The 27,042-nt window shown below is 33.8% G+C and overlaps 1 protein-coding gene across 1 annotated transcript; it reads left to right on the plus strand.

Annotated features, from left to right (window-relative positions):
• The first annotated feature begins 145 nt into the window (after positions 1-145).
• On the plus strand, positions 146-26,913 carry LOC144435595 (B9 domain-containing protein 1-like). Its single transcript, XM_078124184.1, has 7 exons — positions 146-223; positions 646-717; positions 1,142-1,253; positions 1,898-1,994; positions 2,719-2,781; positions 3,608-3,675; positions 26,526-26,913. The coding sequence occupies exons 1-7, from the start codon at positions 164-166 to the stop codon at positions 26,726-26,728; spliced, it is 675 nt and encodes a 224-aa protein (XP_077980310.1). The 5' UTR covers positions 146-163; the 3' UTR covers positions 26,729-26,913.
• Positions 26,914-27,042: the final 129 nt, after the last annotated feature.

The raw sequence follows: 27,042 nt of genomic DNA on the forward strand, positions 1-27,042 counted from the left end.
AACGAGGGAGGGTTTTGGTGTTGTGATGTCCTAGGTTCATTCAGCGTCGTCAGCTGCATGGAATTAGGGTCAGGTCATGTCAGGTCGTTCATTTGTTCAATTTGATTGGACGAAAGGTATCCTCGCGCATGGAACGACGGGAAATATTTTCGAGTTCAGTAAAATGGCGTCGAATCCGTCTGTGTTTCTCTTGATGATGAACGGTCAAATCGAAACTGGGGACGTGAGTATTCGTCATTTTACTGTTTTTGTGCTTTTGCCGCTAAAATTAATTAACATCCTAGCAGCTGCTGTTATTTAGTCACTGTTTATGTGCATTGATTCTTTTCGTCAACCCCAGTCAGGGCTGGCCCAAAACATAAACAAATCTGTAGACTAACTCGTCATACCTGTACCATAGAGTTGCCAATAACAACCTGTTAAACCAGTGAGTGATTTTAGTGCACACCTGACCATTTCAAACCCTCTATCATACGAACACTCGCACTCTGTCGAAGTCTTGAAAGATAATGTACTAACAACCCACTGTTACAGTGGCACTACAAAAAAACCCCCAAAATTAAAAAAAGACGTTACAAAAAATATGTATACAGCAGAGTTCACCACTAATTGATTTTTTTTATTTTATATATTTATGAATTAAAGTTCCCAGGTTTTGATGATGACCTTTATGTTAAATTCAACTATGTTTATGGCCAAGACTGGGTCATGACAGCGGTGAGTAGCAAGTTTCACTATATATTATCTTGACAAGAGTATGAACATCTGTGTCACTGTCACAATGATCCTTAGATGTGGGAGTCAAACAGATTACAACAGTTTACATATTGCCTCCTTTTATTCTCTTTCACAAAAAACTCAAAAAAACATACCAAGCATGATATTGGAGACAGATTTCATACATGTATTTTGCTGTTATTAAATGTGATACAAGGAAATCAAATGAAATTCAGATACAGTATTATTATATATGTACATTTTGTATATATGTGTGTGTGTACGGTGACAAACCTAATATCACAATACATGTACATTGTATGTTGTACAAATGTATAGAATATGTTTATAACATTAAATTGTTTGTACTGAAAGACAACATATACCTGTATACACCATTGATGTTTTGTGATGTTTTAAACAGGGTTTGGAGGAAGGAACTTCTCAAACAAGCAAAAAAAGCAAAGATGATAGAAGGCTGTATACATGGAATTTTCCCCTTGATGTCACTTTCAAAAGTACTAATCCATTTGGATGTAAGTATCTTTACTTGTATTTCTCCTTGTATTCTAGTGTAATACAGCATGGTAAGACATGCTTAACACACAGCTTTCATTAAATCTTTATCAGGAGGAGGTTTTTTAGATGTCAACAAACTATACACAGTGGCAAGAGGCCACTGCATTTATAAACCTTCAGTATGTGGAGGGTTTGAGGATGAGGTTTGCCGCCCTCTCACCAATCCCTCTCAGCTAATTTAGTTTTTATTTTAACAAAGTAAGAACATGTACATGTGGTGTTAAGGGACATACAATGTACATGTACATGTACCGTACATGTATGTCTGGTCGACCAGGAAAAAATGCAAAATTGACATGGATGACAGAATTTTTCGAATTAGCCTGAAAGATCCAGTCATTGTTTCAGCTTAGGTAGCCAGTGTTTACATATATGCAGATCAACAACTGGATCATTCAGACTAGATTTGAAGCAAGCCAAACTTGTAAATAGCAAACACATTTCAATTTAACTATGCTTCCAATATGTAAATCATAGAAAACTTCAAACAATTGAATTCACTTACTGATGTTACATATATCGTAACTGTGAATCATATTATAACTCTAGAGCAAATTATAGGCATTTCTTTACTGATAAACTTCTTTCATTAATTTTTCAGGGCCACAGTTGGTAATAAATGTACATGGTCAAGATGTATTTGGAACTGCAGTTGTGAGAGGTTATGGTGCTGTCCATGTACCTATTTCACCTGGAAGGTATGTAAAGTATTTATAATTACAGGTACTAGTATGTGACACACACTGTTTTCATACTTGCAAAACTTTGTGACTGTGTAAACATGTGACATGTCACGAAAGCTGAGTTTTTCTAAAGTCAATACCATTTAGCATACACTCTCATCCATTTCACCAATAATTGAATACTTGGGGTAATGCATAGGATGATTGAGATGATTCGATCACTTTCATATCTAACATTGCTTTAACTTTACAATGAACAACTTCTCGCTAGCAAATGGCAGGGGATATGGTTTAGATCTAATTGGGTCCTTGTTAACTTTGTGACGTGTAAACTTTCATATATTATTGTTCTCATGGCAGCAGGAGTTTTTTGAAAGTCTGTCCATGTTTGAGCAGTTGGGAAAGTGCTATATAAAAATGATTAGTAGTAGTAGTAGTATATTTTCTGATGTTAATGTAACTCGTAGTTGAAACTATTATTCTATGATATTTGTTTTCATGATTGATGTACATATCTGTATAAATTGCATACTGTACATTATCCTCTCAGTCTGACCTGTGTGTCTCACTGTCAGGAATTTTCTTGCTCGAAATGTTTCATTATCATTGTTTAGCTGATACAAATAGTGGATGTTGTAATCTAGGGCATTTTCTGAACAGTGAAAAAAAAAAACGGTAGCACCTGTTGCTGAACAGTAATAAAAGAACATTTTGTAAACTTTATGTATTTTTCTTGCAGACATGTTAGAATTGTTCCATTATTCGTCCCAGAATCATCATCACATTTCCAAAAATTCACAAGGTAGGAATATTTCTAAACTATATAGTGTTTACCCACAATGATACATGTACTAAGCACCAACGTGGACTTTCATTTTTAACATGATACATGTCTCTTCAAGGCTACTCATTCATGAAAGACAGCTTTCACCGAGATTCTTATATAAATGATATTGTCACAAACCATTCTATTCTAACTTATGTATTTCAAGGAGACTTAGCCTTTCTTAGAAGGGTTATTAAACTGTAATCTCTGAATAAGAAATGTTGTGTTATACAGCTGACCCTTTGTACCTTTATGTTACACATGGAAATTTGATGCATTTTTTACGTAACCATGGTATAAATTGATTGCAAAATAAATTGCCTTTAATACTTTTCCTAGATATTTTTCAGTAGGAATTCTTTTTCAGAAATTTTTCTTTATAACTCAATACAAAAAGAAAATTGGGATTGTGATACTGCTGTTGCACTGATCAAATTTACAAATTTGAATGTCTAATTCCCCAATATTTACATGTCATGATGTTGGAAAGAGCCCTCTGTGGCAACTTTTACAAGGCATAGTATGAAGAATTTATGATGACGTTCAACATTGTGGTACTCGTATAAGTATCATCCAACTTTCAAAACGTTTATTCAAATGAATTTTTGTGGCTGTATTTCTTTTTGGGTAGATCGCTATCTTTTCTTTTGATAATATAATTCAAAGGGGTGAAGATAATTGAAAATTATTAAATTGATAGAAATTGAATTTATTGGTACAAATGTATAGTGTCAATTTCAATTTGTCGTGATGCTTCCACATTTGATCTTTGTCATATATGAAATCCCATGTCTATTTCTAGTTGGCTAATGAGCAGAAGACCAGAATTCAGAGACCACAATATAGTTGCTAAAGGAGAAGGAAGAGAAGGTATGTATAGAACAATGTACATGTACATTGTATATTGTATGAATTCAGAGATCAAACAAACATGCATATCTTACATTTCATCTCTACCTGTACCCATGCAGTTCAACATGCTGAGACTTGTGGATCAATGTTACCAGCAGATAATCTCTGGTACATGTACATGTAAACATGTGTCCATGGTTTTATAAATATTCATTAATTTATTTTAACACCTTAAGTCCTGTCCTGTTAATCTCGGATTATCCTTACTGGAATCATCCAGTCCAACCTGAAGTATTTGCCAGTATAGTTGGAGGAGCCAGACTACTGCTGTCAGCCAATCACATATGAAAAGCAGGAAGTAGAAAGAAAAGTAATCTTGTTCCTGAGGAACCCTATACAATGTATTAACAAAGATAGGAAATGTAAAAGGACAGACTTTCCTGTATATTTAGTTATAAATTATGAAGGCTTCCTGTTGAAAAGGTCTAGGATAAATAATTACTATTTTATACTGCCCTAGACAAAGACACTGTCAGTGTTACAGTAATCTCTTAGGGAATCAATTCTACCTAGAAGATATGACAGCACTTTTTAATAATATAACTACCAATTTCTTTATTCACTGCCAAAACTCTGATGAATCCAACCAAGGTTAATGAAGTTACAGTATTATGTATGCAAGACATAAATATTTCATGGTGTACAGATACATTAACATGTATGTGCTTGTTATCATTCTGTCACAACTATTCATTCTCATATGGAAGCTTGTTCCCTCACTGAGACAAATTCAAAAGGAAAATGATTTCTTCAGAGTTACCGTAATGTAATTGGAAGTGTGGTTAAACTATACACAGAATGTTCTGTGTCATTGATGCCCCTTCAACAGATAATTGGGAAAGTGACCTTGACTTTTGATATAAATGTCAAATTACAGTATACTGTGTGCCTATATTTTTAGCACATAGCCTTAAACTAGTCTGTTGTTGTCAGATATCATTTGTCATATTACTGGTACATGTAAGTATAATCTTGATTAAAGTACAAAAGTAAAATTATTCTCCTGTGATATGGTATGTATACAAAATATATGTTTACAGCATAGACGTGGAGGGTCTATGTTTACAGTTAATTCTTCCATAGTGAATTTAAAAAATGTCAGATCGAACATTTGATGACGATTTATTTGTATATATGTACCTGTACGTCTATATAGAATTCTGAAATGAAAAGTCCAGTCAGAATTGTACAGTTACAAAGAGTGTCAAGACAAAGAGATTGTGGTAAATATGATGTCATCACCAGAGTTTCCCCCCATAATCCATTGCAGGAAATGTCCAGAATGGGGTTTGGATGCATATCAAGTGCAGCAGGTTATTTTTTTTATTTACGAGATATCAAAGTTGAATAAGTGACCGGGTTGCTATTTTGTCACCAAAAATCATATTTAAGTTGATAGCAGTAATCAGTACAAGTGTACTAAATGCAAAAATAAGTCTGACTAGACTTTATCTTTAATTAGGATGGTGATGTGAAAATTGTAAGGTGCAGGATGCAGGTCAGTAGCTGCTGTCATCTGTCACCTAATCCTTTACATGTGATATCTAGATCATGAAAAAACAGTGTAATCTTGTATGTACTGCAATATCATTTACATATAGACAGTCTACCTGACAAATTATCAACACTGAAAGAACATCCAATCAGTGGATGAGGTGTAAGTCCAGTCACCATCAAGTGTTTGCTCTGTGTTGATAACATTGAATGTTTGTTTGATGTAATGAAAGGCCTGTCTTAATGTTTGTTCGTTGTTGATGACCAAGAAAAGTTAAGAGGCAAGATAAATTTACTGGCAACATGATGTAACTCACTTTGAAGAGAAATCAAATTTTTTATCAAGTTAAACATTTGCCTTAAAATTGTTGGAAAAAATCCTAACATGATTATATGTACCGGTAGGTGACGTTCCATTAATGTTACTTTCAGGACATGATATATCATGCTAACTTTAAGAGCTCTTTCCTAAAATATTGTACAATGTTGTTTGATTTGCTTTTGTTGAAAACGTCATATTAAGAAACAATGTTGTATGTTGGTGATATTTCAACCCAGTCAGTTTTAGGATATACATCATATTGACTTTGAGGGCTCTTTTTTGTAGTACTGTACTCTAACAGTGTAATTTGATTTGTCTATGTTGAAAACAAATCAAGGTAAATTGGGGATATTTAACCATGTCAGTTCGTAGACATACATCATTGTCAAACCAAACTCTTTCCTAAATAATACTGTACAATGTAATTTGATTTGCTTTTGTTGAAAACGTAATATGAAGATATGTTGGAATGTTTCAAAAGTGTCAAATTGAGGATATATATCGTAGCAGCTTTAAGAGCTCTTTCCATATATACTTTATAATGCAATTTGATTTCTCTTTAATAGTTGAAAATATAATTTGAAGTTATGTCGGTAATGTTTCCACCATGTCAGTTTTAGGACATACATCATGTTGGCTTTATAGATAACTCTTTTCCTGCAATACTGTAACATAACAATGAAATATGATTTGCGTATATATTGAAAGCTTTCCTAATACGAAGGTAAATTTGTCTTGTTTAACTCTCATGGACATACATCATTGTCAAACTTTAACAAGCTCTTTCTTTAAAATACAAAATGTACTGTACGTACAATGTAATTTGATTTGTTTTTGTTGAACACGTAATATGAAGATATACATGTATTGGTGCATAGGGCTTCAATCGTGTCAATTTTAGGACATACATTGTGTCGAGTTAAGGAACTCTTTTCTGCGATACTGTACACAGTGATTTAATTTGTCTTTGTTGAAAACATACCTAATATGAAGGTATGTTGTTGATATTTAAGTATGTCACTTTGAGGACATACATCACCTTGACTTTTGAGAGCTCTTTCCTACTAGACTGTTCAATGAAATTCCATTTGCCTTTGTTGAAAGCATCCTGGCAAATGAGAAAATTGATGGAATTCAGTTTTTATTGTACATGTAGGAATCAATTAAATGGATCAGATATACAAGGAGTACATTAACGCAGTAACATGTAGTTTAGCTAAATGATACATTTGTGGATTAACGTTGGCAGCTATTAGCATCAAACTTTGACTCCTTGTCCTTGCACTTTACATTCTGAGTGGGTCGAATATATTTTATACATTTGTAGTCCTATTCACATATGGTGTCCATTTGTCACAGGTAATCTTTGATGACAACAATCAGTCAATTAATACTAGCTAGATTCATGTGTCTACTTAGTTTAGTATCCATTTAGGACTTGTGGTGTCGGGTAGATTTGATCACATTCTTGCACTCATACCTTCCTCTTACTTTTAATTGCATGGTTGTTTCTTTTTCTCCTGACCAATATAGAAAAAAAAAGACTGCCAATAACTATTCATTCAATTTATAGAGTGGTGCAAGTTGAGTTTGTAAGGTTTTTGACTCCGTGATTTTAAACTATTCTAAATGTTAATGTTGATGGATGTCTTCCATGAAATTGGGAATCGTCAACTGACATTGCTTGTGTAGTTGATGGCATTTATAGAGGTTTCCTTGAAAACAGACAACCGGTAAAAATACCAGCAATCATTAATGTGCTGCAAGCTGAATTTATGAGTTTTTTTGCTCAATTAAACTCTTCTAACTCTTAATGTTGATGCATGCCTTTGGTGACATTAGGAATTGCTTACTGACATTGCTAATACTACAATGTATAGTTCCTTGTAAAAAAAGACTGCCAATAAATATACCTTCAATCTGTAAAGTGCTACAAGCTGATTTTATGAGTTTTTTTCACTCGGGTGAATTACATGTATTGCATTGTTAGTGCAGTTGGTGGCTCGATAGTGGTTGCCTTGACATTATACATGTATACATATATACACGCATATGTACACTCAATGTCATTACTTGGGTTATTTAAAGGGGTGCATACTGAGTTAATAAGCTTTTTTACCCCAGTGAAAATACTGAATAAAACCTCAAACTATGTTGATGCATGCATGACATTAAAATTGTCTTCTGGCATTGTTAGAACAGTTGATTGCATTGCAGGGATTTTCTGGACATTTCAATCTGTATAGAATAATTTACGTCATTGGATTATTTATATTTCCAGGTTTGATTTCAGTCAATTTGCAACTGATATGAAGTTAGGTATGCTTCAGTAAATAGAATACTGTGAGTACATGTACCTCAATGTAGTAAATATTACACCCAAGAAACATACAAATTCGGCTACTGACCCTTAGTACTGGGTTTGAGTTCCACCAAAAGCAAGAAAGAAGGTGAAGTACATTTGTATACATCATTTTACATGTAAACATGTAAACTCTATGATTGAATGATTCAGGTTGAATACTACAGATTCTTTTTTAAACAGTAAAAATTACCCACAAATGATACATAAAATCTGCTTGTACCCGATATATTATTATTACTACAAATGTATGCCAGTGTCTGCTCACATGTTAAACAGAAATGTACATGTTGCTAAATACAAAAATGTACAATGTACATTTCACAAACTCCCAATATGAAAGTGTACAATCATGTAGCTTCATACTTCCATTCGTATACATATACTATTAGTAAATGTAACATGTTACAAGTACCCATTTATTTCAGATATACATTTGTGATACATGTATGTCTTTAGCTATTTCATTGCTACAGATCACCATATCATGTGTATTTCGTTAATCTTATAAGTACATTTCATCACATTTTGACAGAAAAAATGATCAAATGGTTCATGAATCATGAGAGCTATTCCCATAAGCTACATGTATATGACATGGAGATATATAAATGTACCTTTTTTGATGGATTTCTATCAAAAACTAAATCAAATGTTGGAATAGCACAATATTGCAGCTTTGATTGCATCAAGAGTTTATATGTAATATAATCCATGAACATTTACCATCCAATGTAGTTTGTGTGTACCGCAGTCAAATCAGAATTGCTTTTCATTTGCATTGTCATAATTAGATTGCTTTTCCATAAAATACATCATTTTGTACTCAGTATCTTGTGATTGTTCATTTGTACATTCATGACATATAAGGTAGACAGGAAATTGGCCCTATATGTACACACGTTTCAAGTCTTGAAAATGTTTCAATCAACACGTTGTACAATAGACAGCGATATATTCATATCCTGCATCTATACAATATGAAGGCATTGATAGCAAATGTTGGCAGGAAATGAAAACCATGTGCAGAGATTATAAAGTGGAATTAATGTAATATATACAATGTAGTGTGATCAGAGATTTTCAATATATATAACAGATACAATTTTGTATAATTTTGAATATTATAAGAACTTATGAAATCGATTTTCAGCATTATTGAACTTATCATAGTATTTTAAACATGGTACGATGAGTGTCTGTCTGTCTCTGTCTGTCTGTCTGTCTGTCTGTCTATGCATATGTATAGATGTGTATGAATGAGTACACTACAGTATACATGTAATGACGTTGCCTTGGCGTTTCACTTGTGTAACTTTTCAGTGTGATTGGGCAAAGAATCCTGCCGTTAGTCTAGAGTTGAAATTTGTCTATCTTTGTGTCAAAACGTAATGTCCCATCGTATTCATGAGTAAAACATGGTAAATGGTGAAAAAACTTTGATGGGGGATGTTACTTTGATAATGTGTAGTCGGAATCATTCAAAGCACAAAATGATCAGATCATTGAATGTTTGATTGGTTGGTTGTGGTGTGCCGTGGGCTATCTAGAGTTAGATTTATGTTGAATGCAGGGGAATTACAAAGTAAAGCAATTGAATCGGTGATGAACAAAGTACATAAAAAAAAAGAAGAGATTTCTATTCAAAAGAGATAAATTCTAAACCTGCTTCAGAGATTAGCTTTTATTTGCTTGAAATGTGCCTTGGGTATCATGTTGTAGATTAAGAATTTATCAGGGCAAGGGATATTATATTCAAAACAAAATTACCAGATGGGTGATATCCAAATTCCAAGTACATTTAAAGAGGAGTTGAAAACTGCTTTAAATTGTTATTTCTGATGGGGTATCTAGATTTGTAATTGCTCAAGGGGAATTGTTTGAAGCAAAGCAATCAAATAAATGATCTACAAATAATTAATAAAAGGGATTTTTGTCAAATGACCAAAAACACTCCTGAAACTTTGAGCCTGATTAGTCTTATATATTTGATTTGGCTATCTAGCCTCTAAGTTTAGTATTGCCGGAGGCTACTGTGGAGATTTTTCAAAAGCAATCAAATTAATGATATACAAATAACAAATAATTCATAAATTGGGAGAAAAGATTTACGAGACCTAAACTCCACAACTGTTTTGCTGATTAGACTAATATTTGATTAGAGTTTGCCCCAGGGGAAGTAAATGTGAAAACTAACTTCAACGTGACAAATTAATCCTTGATAAGGCGAAGTACAAAGTACGATGAAGGGAAGGGGCTTAAAATAATCAAATACTGCTAGGTGGATTTTGTTGTCTATATATATACTAGTACGTGTTACACAATGTATGTATCGATACCATTTTGATGTAATTGTTCTGGCAGGTATTTCTATTGTAAGGTGAAAGATTGTGTAATGGAAAATGAGCTGATTTTGGCTGTGCAAATTTGGTTTAATATAGAGAAGGTGATTTGGGGTCAAAAGACTTGGTCCTTATCGGTTGCAGAATTGATTAGTACCATGCCATACACTTGTTTGGACAAATACATTGTACATTAAGTACATGTAGTTAAGGAAATACTCGCATATAAATTGAAATTGATTTGATCATTAGATTAGAAACACAAATTAGGTCCAAATGATGTTGTATTTTGTGCACTGACCTAAACTTGAAGAAACACTTGCTAATACTAGGGATCACAAGACTATCTGCAAGTTTTCACCACTCTTTGCAAAGAACAGAAAAAGATGAAATTATATTATAACAGTATTGTGAGATCATGACATAATAATAATCATCTTTACTCATCCAAATAAATTCATAAATTTGTTGAATGGTCGTGACCAGAGCAACACCTTAGTGCCCTAGTTTTGGATAAACAGGAGAAAACCAGAGTACCGCAGGGAAAACATGCATTGTTCAGCAGGGTCAGACTGAGCATCATCCTTCTTATATACAATGTATAGACCTGGTTGAATTTTTTACTCAAACCTAGGCATTGCTTGGCAGGTTCGAACCCAGGCTGCAGAGGTATAAGAGACTTGCAAGCCAAGCTGCTCTGCCACCGAAAACCGTCATATACTAAATATACTAAATCATGCTACAACCAAATGTTTTGTGTTATGGAAGTACATCTATTGTGGAATCTACATGTAAAGCTCTTTGAAACCACAGTAGTTCCCAGAAGGGTATGGATATGCCTTTCTGCAAGTAATTGTTGGGGACAACACATAAAGGTATTACATGTACTCTCATAGGATTCAGCTGTCTGTCTGCCAGGCGCCATAAACTTTGTCTGATTGCAAATAAAGTAAAATTGGACTGCACTTCCTCAGGGTACATATGTACACATACATGTACATTTGTACTCTTGCCATCTATTTCAAAGAATGTGGAAAGCTAGAATGTACATTTCACTGCTCAGTCTTAAAAGGACATGAGACAACTTTTAATGTAAATTCCAAATACAGACATAAGTCTTATCTTGCATCACATGTACATTGTACTATGTTGATTTTGCCCTAAAACGACCTAAACTATCCATATACAAATACACAATGTAACATTGACAGATTTGCAGACATGTATTTTTTCTATCATCCTGAGGTCAGTAGCACTTTCAGGGTGCACACAGAAAGTACCTCAGGGAATGAGATATTCACTTTGCCTGACTGTTATGTTACAGATCGTACGGTTGTACTTGCAATGATAAAATATGTTTTGAGTAAGTACAGTTATGAATATTTGTAACTGTTCATATGAAAAGTATCACAGAAAAAATGTTGAGATCTGACCCATGCCCCTTTAAAGGCATATGACATACATGTGCAAGAAAACTTTTTTTCCCCGTAAAATTTACAACTTCCTGTCGACAGTAAACAGTTCTTAAGGCTGGAATGTGGAATACTTTAAATTATAATAATGTTTGTTTGTTTGTTCACCACACTGCCATCTAGTGGTGAACAGTATTCATCTTTATCCTTAGGTAGCCAGCAGTCTTTTTGCTAAAATGTAGACACCAATCTAGGAAGTTAAGCCTCTGAGCAAGATTTTGCTCCTAAATTTTAAATTTTGGGAGCAAAATGTTGCTAAAATGTAAACTTGGGAGCAAAGTAAAATAATCTATATTGAACTTTAGTTTTTATCAACATACATTGTGATAAATTCCATGTTTACACATTTATGATAAACCCAGGTATGCTCTTTTTCCCTTTAGAGAAAAACACACAGGGGATGGATCTGATACAATTTGGCTGGAATGTGTCTTGATGGATTCAGCATGATGAGTTTCTTCAGGGCATTGCTCAAAGGAAAATAATATTTGTGTGTGATAGCTGCATCGGGCTATGGGAATATTTTTGTAATCAATTTTTGATGATGTTGTGTTTATACAAAATCTAGAAGTTGAGAGTTTCATTCCCAGTGTAAAAATTAATATCTATTTCAGGTTGTGATAAATTGCTGGGTATCGATCATGTGAATCCCATTCTGTATTGGGAATCAGAATCAATCAGTCACTGTTCATATTATAATGCAACTAAGCTATATAACTCTTGTCAGTGGGATTTTTAGTATGACGGATAGCTGCGATATCAGTGTTAATAAGTGGCATTTGCAGCCTATCTGAAATTTCCCCACCGCCTTCTATTTATATGTATATACTACCGACCAAAGTACTATATAGTATTTTTGCACAGTAAAAAATAACAAGACTACGTCCTCTTTTTCCTACATAATATCGGCCAGCAGAAGGCATTTCAAGTTCAGTTATTTCAACCTCTTCTTTATATAGTGGGTACCATCAATCAAGGTATGAGTTTATTGATTTAAATGTGACTGCCTTCATTCATACCTCATACATGTCTGCCTACCACTTGCTAACTTTAGGGTGGTTACACATACAGGCTTGGCAATTAATTTCAACATTTCATTATGCGATACCCAGCAGTACTTTCAGTGCTTTGATTAAGTATGGAATTGGTGAGATTGAAGTCAGAATTAGTTAAATGGGAACACCACTCCAGGAAATAGAGATATTTTCATAAACTATGGGTTCTGGAGCATTATTTCATGAATATTCAAGAGAGACGTTTTACTCTGAAGGGAATAACCACTCAGGGGTCATCAATATTCATAGTGCAACCATGAATATATTATGTCTCCTGCCTCCCATGATGCAATAGCCCACAGCACAGGTACCATATAAAGGCACAAGATCAACTTGATGTTTTTCTGAAATTGCAAACAATTGCAGGTGATGTAAAATCATGAAAAGACTCTCCAGAACCCAAAGTTTATGCAAATGCCATTGTTTATTTTCTGGAGTGGCATTCCCCTTTACATGTAAATCTCAGATTTATATTATTTTATTATGTAGTTAGTTAGTTAGTTAGTTAGTTAGTTAGTTAGTTAGTTAGTGAGTTTTTGAGTTACTTATTATGTTCGATTGTCCTTTAGAGGATATGTAACCTCAAATTATTAAAACATGGTTACTTGCCACAGAGGCAGTAATATTAATTTTGTAAGCATCATGCATGCAGAATGCTTGGCAAACTCAAAATAAATATTGGAACATCTTGTGCTGAATCAAACTGCATCCAGTCTAGAGTTATGTTTTATTAGTTAGACATGTTGAAAAACTGTTGAATACATCAGAATATGCAGAATGTTTTAATCCTTGGCAAACTTCAAAAGATATATGGGGACGTCTTGTGCTGAATCTAGACTAGTTCCTGACGGACCATATTCCGTACTACATTATCATCATACTATACCGTCTAGTCAATTCCGTTACTCAAGGTGTTAATTGTGGTTCAACCCCATGGTGGGCAAAGCGAGAATAACACATGTCAATAGCCTAATCCATCACAAATTGACAGGCTGTCGTCAATGTTTTCATGTTTCTAGGATCTAGGACTGATCATATGATATGCAAATGTCCAACCAGGACCCCTACCTTCAGTCTGTTTAAACTGAAAATCAAGGGGGGGGGGGGGGGGGTACAGAATTCTGTGTGAGAGTAATGGTATTAACTAGAGGGTATAGTATGAAGATAACTAGACTATGCTGAATCAAACTGCATCAAGCCTAGGCTTATATTTTATTTGTTAGAGGTGATGTAAAACTGTTGAATACATCAGTTTTAAGAAAAATAGTGTTAAAAAGTGAAATGGTAATTTTTGCATTCATTTATAATCACAATTACCAGTAAAGTACTTGTTGAGTATTGACAGTTTAGACAATCATTGTACATAGATTTGTAGACAGATTTGGAGTTTTGCGTTCTTTACCATAGTAATATACACATCATGCTCATGTTATTTTAAATAGTCATAGTTGTACTACATATAGGTACATGTACATGAAATATGCATTAAAAATGTAATGACAGGTTTACCTGTAGATTATAAAAATGTAACAATATCTTTGCTCTCTTAAACTTAAGCCTAAGCTTTCTGAAATACTAAATAAAAGATGAACCTTGTCGTCAGAAAACTGTACACATGGATGCGGTTCAACAGTCGCATCTTGTGGGAATTGTTTAGTTGTCCTTGCTTACATGTAGTTAGTAGACAGTGGAATTGTGGAGTCTCTCGCCGATGTCTATGATTAGTTGAGGTAGATATATAGTTTCTTTGACAAAGTCCGCCAGACATTAGTCTGTGACAGTGTGAGTGATCCAAGCAGAGCAACCCACCCCATTTGGTTTCAATATAAACATTCTGTGCATGTACTCAGACAACTTTGCACAGAATCTTCCGAGCAGTTATCATGTTGTGTTAAGTCAGCAGTGGATTGAATAATTGCCAATATGTGTGCACTTAACGTGATAAAGCACTGATCTGTCAAAGTTTCTTCTCACCAAGAGTTGCAAATAATGACTAGTATCTCAGCATGTACATGTATCTTATGTTTATATATAATACGTGTGAACTCAGTGTCAGGTGATATGGAAGTACACCTTGTACGTGTTCACTTGTGATTTTCCCCTTCAATAAGCTTTGCTGTATATTCAGTGCAAGTAACTCATCTGTCCATATACATGTAAATGTGTACATGACATGTAACAATTGAAGTGATCGTGTGAATATAATTCCATGAAAACAAAATCTTTTCTTCCTGCAAATGGCAATACGTTCATCGTTTGAGCATAATACACTTGTCGCTTTTTCTCAATCTACTCCATGTTCATGCCACTGACTATACATGTACATGCACAGTGTACATGTATGTCTACTTAGTACTTGCTGATTTTTTTTGCTTACATACAGTAACTGTAAACTTATTTTTCTTTCGCGAAAGAAATTTTTAGTGGAGTGACAGGTGCCCTTTAATTTGATGAAGGGAAAGTAGACAATACTTGTAAATAACTCATCTACAATGTAGTTGGTCCAGCATATTCAGTGCAACTGTTCACACTTTTCACATGTACATGCAAATATAGAAATATGACACCTGTACATCTCTGTATCTGAAATTTTAAATGTTGTATACTGTCAAGATATAGTCTAAGAGCTATTCGTGGCTTTGAAGGTGTTTCTTGTAATGAGAAGGGATTCAGCGTTGCTGGTATCAATGCCACAGATAACCTCTAGACTGGGCAGGACTTAGATTTCAAAGACTTTCATTTATTGGTAGAATCATCATAAAGTTACTGTCTTTTGAATTCTTGTACATGGGTCTGTAATAAAACTATTTGGGCCTGGATCCTAAATTAAACAATAAATATAGAAAATAAAGAACATAATAAATTTTTGTAATATTAAGACATACATGTAAATATCTATTCAAGCTTCTTTTTATGAAAGAGAACAGCTGAAATGTGATTTACAAATTAAGTTTTACCTCTCATATATAACATTTAGAATTGTAGTGTATGGTCGGTTGATGACTCCCCAAGGCCTAGTAATGTTCTCCTTATACCAGAGTCATAATAAAAATGTATTCCAACTTAAATGAAAATGAAGGTTATTTTGTAAATCAATACACAAACATTAAACATAATGTAATACTTGATGTCTAAATTTTTAAAAAAATGTCATGAAAATATGAAAATGGGTTAAATATATTCACAATTACAGTGTGTCTGCAGGAATGCTGTGCTTAATTCAAATCATACTGCTGCTATGGTTGTTTACATTTGGTCACATAAGTGTAACATTTTAAAGGTTCACTCCGGAATAATGAAAGAGCGTTCTCGAAATTGGATATCCCACTTCTTTTGTACTGCACTGAATAATAGTAATGTGAACTCCTTGTGTATACTTTCCTTTTCAAATCTCAGAGTTTGTCATTCTACTACTCACAAACAGTATACTCCTAAGTGTATTCAAGTATACTGCTTATTCATAGGAGACATATAAACAGTTCAGCGGGATATCAGGTTTTAGATTTTGAAGTATTCCATCTGCTGACAAATAGTCAGTGGAAAGAAAAATCGAGCAAAATTGTGTTTTTAGCCAGTAGATCAGTGTAAAACAGGAATTACTAGGATTAAAAGTGAGTTTAGATAGACGATAGATGGAAGTTTAAACTCCATGAAACCATCAAGGGGATCATATTGGATAACATACAAATATATATAGTGATGTCAAGTCAGCTTGTTGTCATAGTGAATTACCTTCATGTCAGAGAGCATATGCCTTAATAGTTAAGGTGGCTCATGCATAACACTGCAAAATAAGCCTTTGACACAAACCACAAGTTTTGGGACATTTGGTGTTCATTACATGAACACTCAAGATAAGCTTTTGGCAGTAAACGAGAGTTTGGGGACAGACTGGGTTCAGGATTGATATATTATCGTCATTGAGATGGGCATGTGGGCATATGAATCGAAAATAGAAAATCAAATACGGTGTACATAATTATACATGTATACTGTGATATACATTTACGTAGTCTGTGTACAGTACTGTTGTTAAGCGATATTCCCAGTTTGATTCATTTGGATGGAGTTAAAAGATTAAACAATTTGGGGAACAGTTTGTCTTCAATATTAATGCAAATCAAGTCCACTGTGTATATGTACTGCATACATACACTTTATATGGAATACTCAAAGTTAAATTATTTAGGTACTTCACCACGAAGGATTCTACTTTTTGAAAGTTTTAGTTTTCAGCAAGTCATAAATATTTATAAAGCCATAGACCCTATTTCTACGTGGATGGAGTGTTTATGATAAAACCTAACGACTGAAGCAATTGAGGTTGAATAGGAAATCCATTATTCAACAGTTGAGATACATATACATGTAGGTAGAAAAAGTTCCTTTTATAATTTTTTGGATGTATTTTCAGATTTTGAGATACATAATTATACATGTAGGTAGAAAAAGTTCCTTTTATAATTTTTTGGATGTATTTTCAGATTTTGTAAAATACGTGTATGTTGATAGGTGAGTTTCATTTTATTGATGATTGTTAATTATGAAAATGGAAAATTGTTACATGTAGATAAATGAGTTTACTATTGATGATATGGGTAGGAAGTTTGTACTATAGCGCCAACTGATGGCTAATCTTCAGCAAGCAGTGGGAATAGCTTCTTCTCATCCATCTGTCTGTCTGTCAATGTTATATCTGCTCTGCCATGTCTGAGCACATGGTCATGTTCATTACTTTACTTACAGTGACTGTGTAGAATGTATGCTCACCAATTTCATGTATAAAACTAGGCGAATGTGACAATTTTCATCAGAAACATCGACAACAGTGTTTGTACAAAATCTTAGAAACTAAAATACATGGAGACACAATGCTAGTGTTTACAATTTACGTCCATATTGTCTGAGTTGAACTTTCTGTTGGGAATATGCAATTTGACCTTGAAACTCAGCATCAAGGTTATATGTAAAAATCATGGTATTTTTTGCATAATCGCAGTCGATGCACATACATGTACATCCAAAGAAGAAGAGTAGAAGAACAAAAAAATAATTGTGATGTACATGTTACGATGTATGATTTTAACTGATGCATGTTTTCAATTCTTTGATCTTATAAGCCTTTTGAGGCTGTTCCCAAGTGAGACATAATACAATGATTATTGCGAAATTATGTACCAGAGATTACACCACTGTGCACATATAGTACTAGTTGTATTTGCTCTGTAGTGCAATACCGAAAACATTATTGTATAGGTGCATGCAAATAATATGCAAATGAGGAGACTCTAAACAAAAGTGCACAATCGCACAGTATAACTTTTTTGAAATTTGTTGTTTTGAATAACCATAAATTATGTAATAATAGAAGAACTCCATTCTGTGTTAGTTCCAGTGTGGGTACTCAGGGGTATTTGCAACCATGATTATAGTTCTTTCTGCTATATGGCTGCAGGGAACAGTACGAGAACTCATGCTCATGTAAATACCCTAAGTACATTTGTATTCTGCACTTACACTCACTTGTCATGGGTTCTGTCATAGCATTTTATTTTCTTTGACACAAACTTTAATTGTATGCATTAAAGTAGTGTGTAACATCTATACAGACGTGTTTCACTTGTAAGTTAGTCGTAGAATAATCACTATTCTGGCTTCTACAGACAATATTAAAAAAATGAGTCGCAAAAAAGGACTTAGTGTATGTTTACAACAAAAGTTAGTACAAATAATTGATATACAATGTACAGTCATGTACATGTACATGTATGACCTTCTGTTGCTGAACTCTGTGTGATTTACAGTACCAGTGACTCGAAAAGCTCAAAGCTTCTACATCTGTGTTTGCAGGGTATGTTTTCAACGAAATCTTGTTTTATCATGGATTTGTTGCTCTTTACACTATTTTTATTTCCTGTGCCTGTGTTAAGTGAACAGTGGAAAGTTAATACTTCCTGCTTGCTACCCATAATAGTACTTTTTGTCAATTTATCACAACCACACAGACATGAGAGTAATGTATCAAAGTGAACCGCCATTCAATTTACTGCTAGACGTGATCTTTCTGTCTCCTTTGTAATATACTACATGTGATTTAAAGACACCCTTAACAATGTGATCTAGTCTACAGCTAGCTCATTTTCAGGCCAATCAAGAGATTGTGCCTACAAGCATTTGTGTCATGTAGTCAACCGGAAATTTTATTGTGGTTTTCTGACACATGTAACAGATATGAATCATAAGCAAATTGGATATGGATTTATATTACAAACAATTTGACATGTTTTGTACATTGTAGGAAATGTGCTTACAGATGGTGAAAAATCAAAGTGACATCTATATGTATGTACATGTACACATGTACTTTGTATACCTCTTTCTGTAAAAAAAAATCAATTTAAAAGTATTTTACAAGTTGAAGTACAACTGCTTAGTCTTGATCATAAAATGTATCCAATAACTGAACAGGAAGATTGTCCTATGCCAACCTGTCCAGATGTCCCCCTCAGCCCGAGAGCTACTTGGTAATCATCACACCATGTGTAATGTTTTTCCCATGGTTGCATTCATCCCAAGTTGGGTAAAACCTATACATTTGCAGCTTAAACAAATGTGGTAAATATCTACCTGCACTCATTTTAGCATTTATACAGTTATTGACTCTACAGAATGCCCAAAACTTTAAATTTATGTCGTTTTGTGGTTCTATAATTTACAGAAAAAAAATTGTGTTCAAATTCTACAATGTGCTGATTTTGTCACAGATTGTAGAAAACAGTCAAAATTATGTAATTTTAAAGAATACAGACAACTAACAAAAGATATAATGTCATTTACATGTTGTAGATGTGGTTAACTGATTGTAGGAAGATATTATATGATAATGAAGATGACTTGACTATCAAATGCAAGTCCATTAAATAATAATGGACAAATCTTTGCAAATGCAACCCAAGTCTTCTTTGAAATTAGAATCGATGAGTCTGTATATGCTTAAAGTGATTCTCTTATAAACTATCAAAATTGGCAAAGGAAATCTTGGTGCAACAGATGAATACAGAAAAGCTTGATGCTATTTATTGCATTCTGAGATATTATTTGCACAGTAACTCCTTACCTGGTTTGTTGTGTACCTGTTGACAGTAGTTTTCTAAGCACCCACTGATATAAAATTATGACTTTCATCATGTGTTTTCGAAAAGTATGTTATGCATTGTGATAATTACATCATCAATGGAATTATATCAATTATTCTGAAGTGTAAACCTGCTGATGTGTATAAAGTCAGTCAGGGAGAAAGATGATTAATTTTGGTTTTCATATAGCTTGTTTTTACTGAATTACAGCCGTGCTGGTGTAAAAATCAATTACTTGTGTAACAACTCTGGACCCATAAGTATCTACACTTACAGTATAAGATGATATCTTCGTGTTTATATGACCTTCCTTTATATTGATCTTGAACTTTACCTTAATCAAAAATTAGCAAAACAAATCATTACTATTAGAAGTAAAGTACTTGATGGGGCTTGTCTTGTATGAAGACTTGTAGTTTTTATTCCAAATTCCTTGTTTTTATTCCAAACTATGAGATATGTAACTGAACAATAGTCTGTTCTTGTCACAGATTTCACATGTAATTAATTACATAGACACTGCTCAAGGTATAGCATCATTCTATTTAACTTACATGTAATTAAAGATGTCACCTTGATTCATATGACAGGTTTCAGGTGATGTTGTTAACGTTATGTGAATAAGTGTTACATAGTACTTATCACTTGCAAAGTTCCCTTTTATTATAGGCTGTGTTGTCTTCAAACTTCAAAGACTACTTACATGTACTTGATATGTATTCAGTGAGATATCGTTTGCAATTCCGTGTCAGGAATCTTCTGTATTGAGGAAAAGGGGATTAACAATAACTGCTTGAAGAGCAGAAAATAGCATGATATTGATGTTTGTGTCATTTTCAATAGCCGTTCTGCCGAGGGACCAATTTGGTCAAGAGGACTGTACATGTAAGTGTACTTAAACATGCTGAGGCATACAAGTGACTAGATAGTAGACTTGTTGTATTATCAATATTTAAGACTTATCTGAGGACATGTCCACCATTAGCTTGAGTAAACTTGTAGGTATACGTAGATGGTAGCCACAGATAGGACATTCCTTTTAAAGCCCCCTTTTAGCTTTTTGCTACTTTGTTATTCTTTGCACGTAGAAAATGCACTAATTGTTTAGTTGAAATAGTTCAGTCTTTCTGATTTGCAGAATTACCTGCCATTAGTGGTACTTTGTAAACTGGTATATATGTAATATTCACATGTATTAGCACAGCGTGAGTAAAGTACATTTTGTAGTCTGCACCATTTGATCATTTGTAAACAGTTCGCATGGCATGCTGATAGGATTCGAGCACTAGATAATCATAATAAACAAATGCAATATTTAATATAAATCAGTACAAATATACAAATAAAAGTTATAAAAAATCCTCCGACATGTTCATATATAAAATATGCTAAAAATCAATAAACAATCAATAATGTTTCAAGTTCACATGTTTACTCAGTCGGCTGACAAACATGGTTGGCCATTTACATGGAAATTCTGAAAGACAGAAAAAAATGGAAAATGATGCTATTGCACACTAAGTCTTGTAAACATAACACAATGGTTAAGTGTATATTATGTTCATTTACATACACAGCCCCAGCATTTTAGTCTTTCCATTTTCAAAATATTTTATGTGTATTTTGTTGTCGCTGTATAAATAGGTGCAAGCGCAACAAAAATATTTGTGTTTTCATTTGAAAAGAGCATCATGTAAATGGGGCATATTAGGGTAATACCTGCGATACCGGTAATGCAGCTACTTCGGAAATTATCAAGAGCTGCAATAACAGCATCAAAAGAAAAAGCAAACAGTGCGAAATGGCACGACTTGAATTTGAAAAAGGCCAGAGTGACAGTTACATAGTAGCAGATGTTAATCAGTTGATGTATAGTAAGATGTACATATATATGTACATAAGTCGCTGTCTTATCTTTTTTGACATCACTTTGTTTGCGGAAATTATCATTTGCAAATGTAGGCATGTATTACATTTTACCCTTTAGATTGATGACATGTATTCATTTTACCCATCATAAAAATCCATTATATCTCCCCACATCTAATACATGTACATGTAGCTGAATGATTAAGATGAGTGCATGTTGTATTATCATAGGGGTCATTCAGCACTCTAACTCATTGCAATTTATCAAATTAAGTTACAGAACTAGATTGGACGTTGATGACTTACATAAAGGTCGTTGTTTATGCAGCAATAGTAGTGTCTACAATATACGTGTACAGTTCATTTAGGTGTAATTGTAGGAGACATAGCCATATGTACAATGGATTGTCGTAGTTCTTTTATAGTTAGGAAGTTAGTCTGGGTATACCATTTATTATGTACTTGTACAAAGTACATGCAGAGCCAAACTAATTACATTTACTTTCCCCTGTGTTGTAGATGTGTATGTGTGCCGTGTAAGACTATGAACTAAAAAAGTTCTTTCAGTTTGTATCATTGAGTAGCTGATTTTAGTCCCGAGACTTATCATCATTGAATTTGAATGATACACTCGAACAACTGACAGAACCTTATGACGTGAGAGTGCCAGCGTGGCATACTTAGCATCATAAAAGATATTTTGAGGCTTTCCCGATATCAGTTCTGTAACTTTGGAAGACGTTTTGACATGTTTGGTATTACTGCACAGGTGATAAATTATCATATATCGTATCATACATGTATATTAAATATGTACAAAATGGCATATATTCTCATTTTCACAAACAATGGTTATGGCTATGGCCTATGAGGTCTTATGCCCAAAGCAAGTTTTTTTGTGTATACATTGGTAGTCATATAATAACTTCTTGACATCACTATTGTGTCCTTATGATTTTTTATTTTGTCTGTATTGAAGCATTAAGGCTGGTGGCCTATTGTTTCTGAATAAACCATTATTATTATTATTATTATTATTATTATTATTATTATTATTATTATATTAAACTGGACAAAGTAAAAAGAAAGTGGTCCTCATCTTCGACTTGCCCTAATAAACAAGTGTGGTATAAATGTGCCTAGTGTAGTACTGAAGTCTGTGACTGAAATGCCTTTAAATGTAATTTTGTAGTTAGGGCAGAACTGTGTCTTCCACACAAGACTTTCGATATGATATTTTGAGTGGGTTTCTGTCATATTTTTGGAAACTTGTTTAATTAATCCTGTTTTTGCCAACTTGTAGTTGTTGTGTACAAACAAATACCACTGTGGTAATAAGGCCTTAACCATTGTGTGGTTCTGATTGCGCTTAATTTTAGAACAGGTGGGGTAGGTAGATCCCCCCCCCCCCCCCATGTATGAGTGTCTAGTTCAGGTAATTATGTTTTCCGTTTCCATATGGTCTCCGTGTTATTGGTTTCTTCCCATTAGATGTACGGCCATTACAAATTGGAAGAGCAATTTCATATTTTCTTTTTAAGTTGATGTCAGTTTCCGCATCCACTATTGAGACTTCACAATTTTTATGATTTTATTATTTTTTTCTTTGATATGTGTAGAAAAAAGTTAAGGGTCGGCAGTGAAAAACTAGGTGGAGTCATGTAACCAAAACCAAACCATTTTAATCTAGGCCTAAGCATGGTGTAATTGGGTACTATTGCCCAATACTTTTCTTTCATTCAGCCAAGTAAAGTATATGAATGACCTAAATTATAACGGACCTTGACATCGAGTTGAAGATGAGATGTGACAAAACCTGTAGATCAAGAGTATTTTCTGCCCAAGTGAAATAAAATATTGGTGAAATATGTGACGTGTACATCTACACTTCAGTGTGTACAATGTTCATGTAAGTTCGTTGACTCAGTACCGATTCATTTAGTTTTGTACGCGTCTCTCTTAATGCATGAAGTGTATGTATGTACATGTCTATTTGATATTTAACTTAAGCATGTAGGTTTGTTGACTTACATATGATGTAGTATAGCCCCTTGGCGTCATCCTGAATGCATATTGATGGACTCATCAGTCATTACCCATCAAATATTACAGTCACACTGACCCGCAAGACTACTTGAAGAAATTGGGAATCTAAAGTTAATTAGATAAGTTGAAGATGTAAGCACAAAAGGCCTCAAAATCGCAACATTGCAATTAACATTGTTTTCAAGTTTTGTTTTCTGAGGGCTTTAAGTCTCTCTTGAGAGGTCAAATATTAATCGTGATGAAAGCTCGAATATTGTGTGTACTGCATCATAATGTTGTTCTGTGATGTAGCAAAACGTAAATAGATTTGAAATTTTCATGATCATGCTAAAGGTTATCAGCGTCAAGTGCACTTGTGGAAAAGGAAATGTCCAAGATATATTCACATACGTACTTTGTGGCATTTAGAATATTTGTTTTGATTTTGAACGTCAATTAATGATTTTCATTTTCAAAGGAGGTTCCATTCAATTTGAATTTGATTTATTATACAATGTACTTTATGCAAGCAAAGTTGAATGGGTTGAACAAAAATGGAATTTATACCCTGGTTGTTCTGCGTTTCTGTTTACATTTTGTATTTTATTGGTTTTGCAGTGCTCGTAATATGAATGAAAGCATTCTAAATCACCATTATTTGTGCAGATTTTTCAGTAATTACACTTGTTGACTTACATTGTATAGTAATATTGGTCCCAAATGTGTTTTCTTCATGTAGCCAAAGATACTTTGTAACTAATATGTTTGTCACTACTCATTTTTCAATTCCTCATGACAAGGCCACTTACAAAGTACATTGTTATTTTCCTTGGCTAAATAAAGACAACGGGGGTACAGTTCAGGAATACATGTATTGTCTAATTATAATACAGTCAAGTGATTTTATAGAGTACTGCAAACAAATAGTTTTAAAACAAGAGAAAATGTACAGTTCATACTGACTTCCTTGAGATGTTAAATATTGGAAGAGTTTCAATAGATGTTACAGTGTTACATGTACTTTACTCGTTTGAATTGAAACTGTAACAATACCCTGAATAGTACCTGTAAAGATCACCAACGATGTCTGTACAGTTCTCGTCAATATGTATTCATACCCTGTATCAAAACCCTACATACGTATCTCTTTTTTGGCTTGTACATATACTATACATTTGTAGATACGCATATCATCAAATCATCTCCAAGGAGATATATCTTCCATCACATTAGTTGAAAGTGCTTCAAAGGCAACAGGCAAACACCTACATTGTAGTTTGGAAGGCCTAGGGCTGAACTTTGACCTGTTGTGAATCACGTTTTTCAAACTGTCACCAGAGAATTGATTCATTTCTGGTGTTTGAATAATTAGCAGAGTGCCTTCTCCTGAGGTTTAGCACTGTCATTAATTTCATTAAAGACCACTCAGCATGTCTCTATGTATTTATATATGGTGTATGTGTATACGTCATCGATCATTCAGTCTTAAAAGCCTGAGGTCTGACTTGACAAGATCGCAAAATCTTATATAACGACTTGATTTGATTGCTTGAAGATATACGTGTATTTATATCAGATTGAGAAGATACATATAACTGTACATGTATGTTGGGCCTAGGGATTGGCAGCGAAAATAATGCATGCTATGTTTTTTAAGATGTACTGAACTTTGTTACATATTGTATGAATCTTATCAGTTGAATATTTCTGAATAATGTCACATGAATGAAAAATAGCGTCAAACAATTACTCGTGGGTGCAATATGCTAGAAATGTTCACAAGTTATCTGATTTAGTAATCGGTTGTCTTGATTTGCAAAATAAGATTTGCACTCTGTGAATTACACATATATTACATGCAAGTGTGATATTGCTCTGCAGCCAAAATAATAATTATGTTCAGTTTCAATGACCAAACATGTACAATGTGTTATAAGAGCCACTTTCAACAAAAAGTAACATCAGCAAAATCTGAGATACGTCACCTCTGCCTTGACAGTGTTAAAGTAATAAACCCCAATAGTTGGGTGCCATCTGATCACTCATGCAAATCTTTTGCATGGAATTTAAAGGGCTTGCTAAGGCATAACAAAAAATATTGTGTAGTTCCGATTACACTCAATTATAGAATAGGTGGGGTAGGTAGCTTTTTTGTTAAATTTTTTTTTTTAAATTTTCATATGTGAGGGTCCAGTTCAGGTAGTTATGTTTTCCAGTTTTTTTTTCATATGTTCTCTGTGTTATTGTTTTCTTCTCATCAGATGTACAGCCATTTCAGATTGGAAGAACAGTTTTATATTGTCTTTTTAAGTTGATCATGATGTCAGTTTCCGCATCCACTATTTCCTGCGAGACTTCACAATTTTCATGATTTTATTTATTTTTTCTTGAATGCATAAAAAAAAAGTTTAGGATTTGCGTGAAAAACTAGGTGGAGTTGGGTAACCGGAACCAAACTATTTTTTTAGGCCTAACCACTATAACATCCTTTGTTCAACTTCAGATAGTCATGGTTTACAGTATGCAGTGTATGTCTGGTTGTAGTTAAAGGTTACTTACAGGTACATGTATCTCAGCTTTTGTTGATGTTACTTGGATGTATATGGCTCTAATCAAATATGGTTGATCATTAAAATGGAACATGATTATAAACCCGGCACTCTTTTTTGGTAAAATTATATGCAACTTTGAAATAAGATAACTTACTGTTGTGATTTCATTTCCATTACAGTAACAAGAGTAAAATCTCAAGGTTCAGTCAGAGTCACTTTCAATGTTGTCACAAGAGATATGAAGAAACTGGGTTATGATGTGATACCATCCACTCTATCAATCCCAAGCTCAGCAACCACTGCAGCAATGGCAGCAAACCCAAAACCAGGAGCAGCTGCAGCTGGAGTACCAACGGCAAATGTGTCTGCAAGTGCCAGCTAGTAATGTTTTTACCCTGTCACTTTTGTATATATCATTATATGTATTATACCAGGACTGTTTTTATCATTATTAAGGATTTCCATACAACAGTCATCTGTCTGTCTGTGTCTTTCTGTCGATCTATACACAAAAGTATAAAACTGATAGTAGACTGGTTTCTATAATTATTGGTGACCTGGTTTAAATGTAATGGGTGGGGGTGGGTGGGTGGGCAGGAAGGAAGGTAATAAATGTGGGTTTTGCAAGACATTGTAAGCAGTATAATAATGCATGTGTTTTGATTTCATAATATGTTACTGTAACATGATTATTTT

This window comes from Glandiceps talaboti, chromosome 5 (assembly GCF_964340395.1).
Source record: "Glandiceps talaboti chromosome 5, keGlaTala1.1, whole genome shotgun sequence".
Taxonomy (NCBI): domain Eukaryota; kingdom Metazoa; phylum Hemichordata; class Enteropneusta; family Spengelidae; genus Glandiceps; species Glandiceps talaboti.